Source organism: Triticum urartu, unplaced genomic scaffold (genome assembly GCF_003073215.2).
Source record: "Triticum urartu cultivar G1812 unplaced genomic scaffold, Tu2.1 TuUngrouped_contig_5328, whole genome shotgun sequence".
In the NCBI taxonomy this organism is placed as follows: Eukaryota; Viridiplantae; Streptophyta; class Magnoliopsida; order Poales; family Poaceae; genus Triticum; species Triticum urartu.
In genome coordinates this window covers 1006-11081 of record NW_024115996.1, presented here as the reverse complement: position 1 = coordinate 11081, position 10076 = coordinate 1006, and the positions used below count along the sequence as shown (strand labels likewise).

The following is a 10076-nucleotide window of genomic DNA, read 5'->3' as shown; positions in this document are numbered from 1 at the left end:
TATGCACGTCTGTAATTAAATCCCCACATGCATGAAACATTGGTTTGAGAATTGATGAAATTCAAAGGTGGATATATAAGTATTGGTAAATTTATCGGTTTCTTGAAAAAAGAAATTTACCCCAGTGAAGTTGTGAAAATCCAAGAAAAAGTCAGCATATAATATACACCCTCAATGTACTATGACCCAAAATCTTTAGATCTAAACTTGTTTGATAGCATCCTGGGAATCTAATATCTAGAAATTTGTGCCATTGTACCTCATTCGCTTAAAAACTGTAATTAGTCTATGTTTCTCGAGCTGCAAATTGAGTTTAATAACGCTCGGCAGACTATGCAACGGCTTGAATGATTCTTCGGCAGTGTGTTAGAGTAGATCTCGGCCTCGTTTCGACGTTCGTGGGCAGATCGTGGCCAAGAGAGTTGGGTTACTAGCGCTTTCTTTTGTTCTTTTGGTACAAATAACCAAGAAAGCAGAAAAGGCAATAAAGTCGTGCGTTGAGCAGAACCCTCGTGTAGGACGGATTGTGGCTAAGAGAGATGGGCTACTAGAGCTACTTCCTAAGGCAATAAACACTCGGCTCTCTTGCGTGCGCAACTCCGATGGCTGATTTGCAGCCAACAGTCACAATTACAATATGATATGAGAGCTAGCAGATCGATGGCGCATGCAGCGATGGCATGCCGTAACATCAAGAGCAACGTACAACATCAGTGTCAACGGTGCAACACCATTGACACCATAACATCGGTAAGATTGCGGTGAATGAGTGGTGAGGGAAAGCGGTGGATCTGCCCAATATTCGACACTCACCTACACCAACTACGCTGACATGCCACTTGTTCTGTGTATGCAGCTGCGCGCAGCTCCAGGGCCTGTGGGCGCCATGGAGCTCTGGGACAATAACTAGCGTGACGATCGCGCCGCCCGGGCGACGCTGCTCCATGCGGTTCCGCCAGAGATGGTGCACATGTTGTCCGGCAACAACAAAGTCAAGGCCGTCTGGGACACGTAGAAGACACTCTAGATGGGGAGTGAGCGTGTGCGGGAGGCACACGCGCAAGTCTGTCATCGCAAATTGAGGAGCTCTGCTTCTTTGATGGTGAGTCAATTGAGGATTTTTCTTGTTGCCTCACCTTTAAAACGACTCTGTGACAGAGTACCGTGCGGTTCTCAATTCCTTGCATGCGGGACCGTGAAAGTACTGGTATATGGAGATGGCGACCGAGTTTTTCGTGGATCTATAAATTCTCACCATCGAGGGGCTATCAGGACGCCTGCAAACCATGGAGAAGAGCTATGACCTTGGCGACGTTGATCGTGGCCTTAGGAAACTCCTCAACGAGGAGCAATGGGCCACGTGATAACGCCAATGTGGCTAGGGATTGTCGTCTTGACAGGAGGGCGGCAAGGCGAACACCAATATTCAGGTCACATACTAGATCTCAAGTCAGTAAAAAGGCCGAGAAGGTGGCGGCAACAGTAGTGCCGAGTGCCGGAATGGGAACTACTGCTACCGCGGCAAGCTCGCCCACTGGGGAAGAGAGTGCCGGAAGGCATAGCGTGATCGTGAGCATAAGTACCATGATGATGTGGTCCACCTAGCCTAGGAGGTGGACCCACCGGACTGCTCCTGGTCATCAGCAGTGATGAACAAGGGAAGCTGCTATGATGCCAGAAACCTCTTCAATGGTAGTGATTTGGCTGCACTGGTAGGTATTCCGGGTGCGAACCCACAACTAGCATCTTCCTCAATGAAGAGCATGTGGTGCCGGTCCCCTCACTAGACAGACTGAGGTACCTCGTAACCAGCTCCAGCAACCACATGACAACTATGTGGCGGATGTTTTCAAAGCTCGATGAGGTGGTGAGCGGCACAGTGCGGTCGGGGATGAATCTGTTGTCACCATCAAGGGGAGGGGCTTAGTCCTCTTCCTGTGCCTCACTGATGACCAACAGGTCCTAACAGATGTCTACTACATCCCTTCTCTCCATAGCAACATCATCTCCCTCGACTAGCTCGACGAGGATGGGTGCAAGATCACCATCGAGGGCGGTGTTATATGCATCCTCGGCCAGCTGTGCAAGATCCTCGCGCGCGTCAATCAGACCGGCAAAAGTTTGTTCCAGTATACGCGCACTCATACATTGGGCACCAAAGTATATATATCACCATATCATAACATACAACTCAAAGCAATCATAATAGATTAGCAATGCCATATGACAAAACAAATCTACTCAGACATTCTCAGAGCTAAATAATTCCTAAATGGGGACTTGCTTAATGCCACATTGAAGAGGAAATCTTCATATACTTAGCATTGTATCATGGCTGGTGCGGGCACAATTAAGCACAATCTGTTTTGGGGAGTGGGAGATGGTTAGAGCATAATATCAAGAGAGATGCATGGATAGCACGATAATCTAACCTAATGGCAGTGACTTGAAGAGATAGAGAGTGCAATCGTGATGAACAATAATTGGCACAGATGTCCTAACTGGTTGATGTGCAAAGGATATTTGCTATTCCGATACCAATGCATGAAATGAATGATTTCTAGGCTTGAAGTTTTAATAGTAATAGTTCAGTCCATTCAACTTATCATGCGGAGTGACCACTAGGCCATGGTGAGGAGGGAGGGAGTTGGGACAACTACAGTTAACCGTAGTTAACTTTAGTTGACAAAATGTTTGGAATTTGCAGTTTCGAGCAGAAATCGAAATTTTCCTTTGGTGGACTTTATATCGAACATTGCCTTGCCAAGCTACACTTGCAGACAAACACATGAAAGTAAGTACACAATGCCTTTCCTATAGCTTTGATGAAGAAAATATAAAACACCTATTACTTGAATACGCAAAGATGAGAGAAGTTTGCCTATTGATGGAAATTGATGACATTATCAGACAGTCATGTTTGAGCGATGCTGCTTAAGGGTTAGTTTTGGAACATCTTCTGAACATACTAAATAATTAAGTAATGGTGCTAGGCCAAGGTAATTTCCGAGACTGTTGCAAGAACCACTTGGTAGTTGGTACCTGTGGTGGGAGAGAGCAAGTTAGCGGATGAGGATCCTGTGCAATCTCCAATTGAAGTGTACTTGTGTATTAGAGCTTTAGAAACCAACTTCCTGATTGCTAGCTCCCCTAAAGCTAAGTTAAAGTGTAGTGGATGGATGTTGCCATCTGAAAATTATGTTAAGACAAATATAGATGTTGTTTTCGACCCTAACTCCCTACAGGGAACCTTGGATGTGGTTTTGAGGGACTATGAATGAGAAGATTAAGGTATGCGTTGAAGCTTTTAGTGCGGAAGCTGCGGAATGTACATCATGAACCTAGCAAGAACTATTGGACGCAAGACTTGTGATCAACTTAGACAACCTTGATATGATCGATCCTATGCAAGAGGGATGATCCTTTTTAGGAGTTGTGACAACTCTGTATGATAATTGTTTCTCCCTCCATTAAAAAATATAAGATGTTCTATTAACTTTTTTCTGAACTGAATGTATATAGACATGTTTTAGTGTATGTGTTCACTGATTTCCGTATATAGTCCATATTAAAATATCAAAACATCTTATATTTGTGAACAGAGGGAGTATCATTTACCGACGTGCTAGGTTCACAAATATAATATGTTTGGATGTTAGTTCACTACGGTGGGTTAACTCGTATTTGACTATGGGCACTCATCCGTATATGAGACATGACATCGAGATTTGTTAATGAGGTTCACCGACTATTGGCTACATTCTCGGGGCTTGACTATGGGCACTCATCCGTATATATGACGCCGCTATAACAACTACTTTGTGACATTACATGAAGCTTCTGGGACCATATATGATGCTTCTATGAATTAGTTTTTATGTATGTGATCCTTATAGAGTATGTAGATTTATCTATGTGATTCTTAGAAGATACTACTATTATATATGTTTTTGCTGTAGGGTTATATGAAAAAGAATTAGAAACTAGGCTGACAATACCATTTACGATAGCCACACCCGGCAAAGATATAATTTTCGACAATCAACCTTGGCATATTGGACACGTGGCTGGCACTGGCGGCTTGGTTATTCTTTTGCCAAGAGGAAGTAAAACGAACTCGGCAAAAGGTAGCACCTGGGAGTTGCTTATGCCTGGAAAGCAGAGATCTTGGCGGTACTATTGGAAAAAGGTGACACGTGGCATTTCCTAGGAGTTGCTTGTGTCAGGTAAGCCGAGAGCTGGTGCTCGACAACCGGGAATGTTATTGCGGAGTTTCCCACTGGCTCTCGGCAAAGACCCGACGACGCCGTCCTCACCCGGCGGATGTGAAGTCACTTTATTTTGCCGAGAGTGCACTTGTGGTTCTCTCTGGTACGTAACTCATTCTGTCATTCACTGAGATTAATTTAAGAGGTACAGAATATGCTCTGAGTCATCTCTCCTTCGAGCGTACATGTGCTAGGGTTTATGCCTTCCATCAGTGGTGCCATCGACCTACCTCGTCTCATATAGCTTAAGGGCCATGGGGGCATGGTGGATCATAGCCCTTGTAGGTGGGAGGGTTCTGTTTTTATATGTTTCTTCGAGTTTTGCTAGGGTTTGTATCCTGTTTAGGAGACGTGACAATGATGGTTCTTTGAAGATGGAATAAGGTTCTCCCTGCTTGGGCCCAACCCAGTGGTGCATCTAGCATCGTTGGAGGGTGAGTGGAGGTGTCTCTGATGGATCTCTCAGGATTCATTCGGTGGTTGTCTTTGATGGATCCGCTTGGATTGAGTCTTCATCCGTTTATGTAAGTGTGTCTTCCGGTTGGATACTTCTAATCTACGCTTTTGTTCATTGGCGGTGGTTGATGTCCTGGTGCGTCCTATAGGCTCTTAGCACGATGGTTTCCGGTGTTTAGAACAATACATCTTGCCTAGCCCTGGGGAGTGAGGGGTGGTGATGGGGGCGCGCATTTGGCGCGCTTCAGTGCTTGTAGTCATCGCTAAATGGTCTATCGATCTAAATGTAATTTTTATTATTTCATGTGTTCATTGTACCGCGATCATTGATAATGAATAGATCGGAAGTTTTCCCCAAAGAAAAGTATAACGCTGGCAAAAAAATATTATGACGAGTTCTCTTTGATGGCTCTATTTTATTGTTCCTCTTCTCCTTGGTATAAACGAGGGCATCACATGCTTGATTAAAAAAAAAACTAGAACCAGAAAGATGAAGCGATGGAGGACTAGATGTAGGAGAATAAGTGTGAGGCGGATGCGATCCTAGGATCGCTGTCGAATAGTAATAAATGGAAGTAACCGATCTTTCAAAATTATTGTACGGAAACCAATCGGCAAATAAACATATGGATATCACAGGTTTGCAACGTATCCTTGGCATGGCATATACACCTCCTTAATTTTGGAATCGTAATAAAAATCAAAAGCGTTATATACAAAGGTAAATAGGGCGTAATTAACGCACCGCACCATAAAACTGCTGCATCTAGGCCTACAAATAGACGGCAGAGCAAGATGCAGAATTGCATTACAAGTTTACAACAAGCACAACACACACGTACAGCAAAAGTAGGAGAGAAAAAAATGGAGGCCAAGATGATGAGGATCTTCGCGATGCTGATGCTCGTCAGCCTCTGCAGCAGAGGTATTCAATTCGTTGATCCACTCTCCGAATCCAAATCGGACGAATCTAATTTTCTCATGTCGATTTTGATCGATTTCTACTTGTTTTTGTTGTTGGTGTTGGTAAAGGCAATGCGGAGTTTCGGGAGTGCACCCTGTCGGACCTTCACGTGACCCAGACCGCCACGGGGATGAACGCCAGAGGGAACCCAGAGTACGCCGTGGAGGTGGAGAACAGGTGCATCTGCACACAGACGGACGTCAAGCTGCTTGCCCCCGGGTTCAAATCCTCCGAGCCCGTGGACCCCAACGTCTTCCGGCCGGACGCCGACGGCAAGCTCGGCACCCTCAACAACGGCTCCCCGGTGTACAACGGCGACAAGATCAAGTTCAACTACACGTCGGCCACCAAGTTCAGCCTCGCGCCCTTCTCCTCCAGCGTCGCATGCTCGTGATTGGGAGGATTACTTGGAGTCGGTGGGCCTGATGAATAAGTTTGTGTCGGTTGATTGATGATATATACGTTTGTAAATTAATCCGCACATGCATGAAACGTTGCTTTGAGAATTGATGGGTTTGTTGAAATTCGAGGGTGGTTGTATCTTGCTACCATTGGAAAATTTTGTGAAAATCCCATGAAAAAGTCAGCACATAATATATAGCCTCAATTCGTCAAAAAAAATTCACCCTCAATGTACTATGACCCAAAAACTTTAGATCTAAACTTGTTTCATAGTGTCATGTGAATCAAATTTAGATCTGGAAATTTGTGCCATCAGAGCTCCCATTTGTTGGAAATTTGTTTTTAGTGTCTGTTTGTCATGCTGCGAATCAAAATTAAATATAAAAACATGTGTCTTGGTTGACTATACGTGCTGAATTATTTTCGGAGATGTTCACAAGTTTAGAGATATGTTCTCCTTGGCAAGGTTTTTATTGTCCTAAACAAAACAATTTCGGGTCTCACCCAATATCAGAACTTCTGTAAAAATTGGATTTTGAGATTTCAAATTTCATTGGATTTTAACCTAATTTTAAGAAATTAGATTGAATTTGGCTCAAGATTTCAGGAATTTTTTGAACTTTTCAATGAAATTTCGTTGATATATTTTTAATCCTCCTCCTTGGTATTATCGGTAGCATTTAGAGTTCTTTCGGCCAGGCTTGTATATGATTTTAATGGTCGACTAAGCATCCGAGTTTTCAGTTCATGTTTGTAAGTGGCCCGTGCATTTGTGCAGGCAACCATGCTACATTGACATCATGTATTTTATATTTTATTTCATTTGTTCATAATGATAAAAGTAGTTTGTAGTCAAACTTCTCCATTGACGTCTGACAACAATATTTGTAGCTACTGTATAAGAAGGAAGAATTGGCCATTATTTATTTGTACCATTATTGCCGATAGCACCTTCTTTACAAAGAAAAGCATTATGCGATGTAACACACTATTTAGCTTAGTTTTATTTTCGCGATTGCATGCGTGATTTTGGAATCAACAATAGTTTCTCCTTCCGACGGACGGTTAGCCCAAACACCCCTGTCATATCAATATTTTTTCTCTCAACCCCAAGCGGAAGTTCCCAATCAAAATGGCACACAAGGTTTGCCAACATAAGCTCAACATTCGCGATTCCGAGGTTCATACCAGGGCACATCCTCCGTCCTGCTCCGAACGGCAAGAACTGGAAACCATTCCCCTTAAGTTGACATGCATACTGCTGCCTTCATGTGTAAATCTTTCAGGAATGAACTCTTCCGCATACTCCCAGGAGCTCGGGTCCCTACCAATGGCCCACGCATTGACGACCACACGCGTCCCAGAAGGAACTATGTATCCATCGATGGTGCAGTCAGCCATGGCAAGGTGCGGAGCAAGGAGAGGAGCAAGAGGATGTAGCCGGAGCGACTCTTTTATGGCTGCTCTTAGGTACGTCATGTTGTTCATGTCGGTTTCACTAATAATTTCTCGTCCTCGGGGTGCAATACCCCTCACTTCATCTTGTAGCTTCACCATAAGGTGTGGCTTCCTCATGAGCTCAGCCAAGGTAAATTCGAGAGCATTAGCTGATGTGTCTATCGCACCAAAAAATACATCCTGCGTTATCAATTAATTAGAACAATGAAAGATGTATACACATCAACATGTTTAGTTTGAAAGGTATTATCTGTACTCACGGTAAGGAGAGCTTTCATGTGCTCTCTTGTGAGATCATACGTACTCCTGTTGGACAGACAACATAATATCCACAAAATCATCATCCTTGTGATCAGACGTTGAATTGCGCTTGCTTACACGATCGTCGATCACCTTGTCCTACAAATCGGCCCATCTGTTCCTCACTCTTTTGGCCTTGGCACAAACCGCCTTCTTGAGCACTCCTACCCTACCCACTGTCGGGAATTACTCCTCCAAATTGAACCCGCCTAGCAGCCGTGAGGTATCCTTGATGAGTTCCCCAAAAAACTTGCTTTGATCATCTTTCAGGAAGAACTTCCCCGACACAATGCGGCACGCCATGTCATTCGCGAATGTGTGGAGCAGCTCGCTCATGTCCACCGCAGCATCAGCAGCTGCTGCCTGGTTGATCTTAGCCATCGCCATGCTGACCTATAATAGCATAGGTCGTAAAGTATGAGAAGCTAACATTTACATATGTAGTACTTTCTCGGTCCAGGTTAATACATAAGTTTCCCTGGTATTTTGGGTCAAAGGTGGACCACATATAGATTCAACTACCGTTGGATTCGTATTCAAAAGCAGTTTCAGGTGGTATCATTTCTTCTACATAAAGTCTATATTTTACTATTAGTTAATTTTATTTTAGAAGTTAAACACAAACTATAAGCGAAACTAATAAACCCGGACGGACGGAGAAACAGTTCGCAGAGGACCACATGAAAGTCCTTTCCGTTATTTTGTTTCTGACGGAAGTGAGAGACCAATTCAGTACGAGAATAATGAGAGCAAGATCTTAAAAGAAAGGCTATCAGCACGTGGAAATTTAAATATAATTAAAAATCAGTACCTCCTCGCGGAAAGACTGCATCTTCTTGACGCTGAGCATGTGGGTGGTGACAAGCTTCCGTGCTTGCCGCCAGTACTCACCGTATGGCGCAAAGCCGATGTCAGATGAGCCGTACATGATGGTGTCGGAGACGACAGAGTGGGGCCGTGATGCGAAGACGTGGTCGTGGGTGCGCAGCACCGCCTCGGCGGCGCGCGAGGAGGATACAACGAGGTTTTGCACGGCGCCCAGACGGAGGAGCATCACGTCGGGGCCATGCTTCCTTGCGAGGCCGCGGAGAGAGACGTGGGGGAGGGAACTGATGAGATGGAGGTGCCCGATGATGGGCAGCGCCGACGGCGAAGGCGGGAGGCGCTGCCTTTTCACACTGAACTTTCTGGTGAACCAGTAATGCACAGACACGAGGAAGAGAGGGAAGAGGAAGAGAAATAACCATGACCGTGGAAGGGTCTCTAGCAAGAGTTTCTGCAGGAGATCCGCCATGGCGAGCCGACGTCTGGAGTGACTGGCTCTGTAAGTACTCACTCTGGACTGGAGCTCTCCCGGAGAAATGACGAGCTCAGTTGCTTATAAGCAGCCAGGCAAAGTAAAAAAGGACAAAAGCATGTACAGTATATGAATATGTTTGGAGCAATGAACTTGCAGCGAGATATTGGTGATGGTGAGACTGGTGACTGTACTGTGTCCAAGTCACGTCTAGTCTTCCAGATGGATGAACTCTAGCTTCGTACTCAACCAGCATACGTTTGCTCATAGTCGAATCTGCAAAGTTTCAGATTTTTCTGATTTGTTTTGCTAAGTTTTCGGTCATGGGTGTAGCGAGGGTGCAATGTCCGTGGGTGTAGAACAACTACACTCTATTTAAAACCATGTCTTGAATTCAATATTCAGAATAACTTTTCAATGGTATAGTTTTTAAATCACAAAATATATATTATTGACCAAATGATACTCCCTCCGTCCCTAAATATAACGCGTCCTCGGTTTTTGTGCTTTGACTTTGACCATATATTTAATCAACGAGACCGACTGCGGCGGGAGCAAAAATTATTTATGGTCAAAGTTGAATCTTGAAAAACGCGAGTGTACTATAATTTGAAACGAAGGGAGTAGTTAAAATTTAATTTGAGAATGCATGCACATCTTATTCATTGAAATGTACTTCCTCAGTCCCATTATATAGGATATTTTCTGACACTAGCGTAAAAAAACGTCCTACATTATGCATGGGACGGAGGGAGTAGTTAGTACTAATATCTTTGGTGGAATGAACTTGCAGCCATATATTGGTGCTGGTGAGTAAGACTCCGAGGCAAGTCTAGTATTCCAGATGGATAAGCTCCTTCGTACTCAATCAGCATATGTTAGTTAACGTACGCTGCCACTCACTCGTCTAGCCCAGGTCGTCCTTTGCGCC

The 10076-nt window shown here is 44.3% G+C and overlaps 1 protein-coding gene and 1 pseudogene across 1 annotated transcript; one reads left to right on the top strand and one right to left on the bottom strand.

Annotated features, from left to right (window-relative positions):
* Window positions 1-5673: 5673 nt before the first annotated feature.
* LOC125529083 lies at window positions 5674-6458 on the top strand. The gene has a single exon (XM_048693497.1). It carries the CDS (start codon window positions 5819-5821, stop codon window positions 6080-6082), a length of 264 nt encoding a protein of 87 aa, XP_048549454.1. The 5' UTR covers window positions 5674-5818; the 3' UTR covers window positions 6083-6458.
* Window positions 6459-6981: 523 nt separating this feature from the next.
* LOC125529085 lies at window positions 6982-9237 on the bottom strand (annotated as a pseudogene).
* Window positions 9238-10076: the final 839 nt, after the last annotated feature.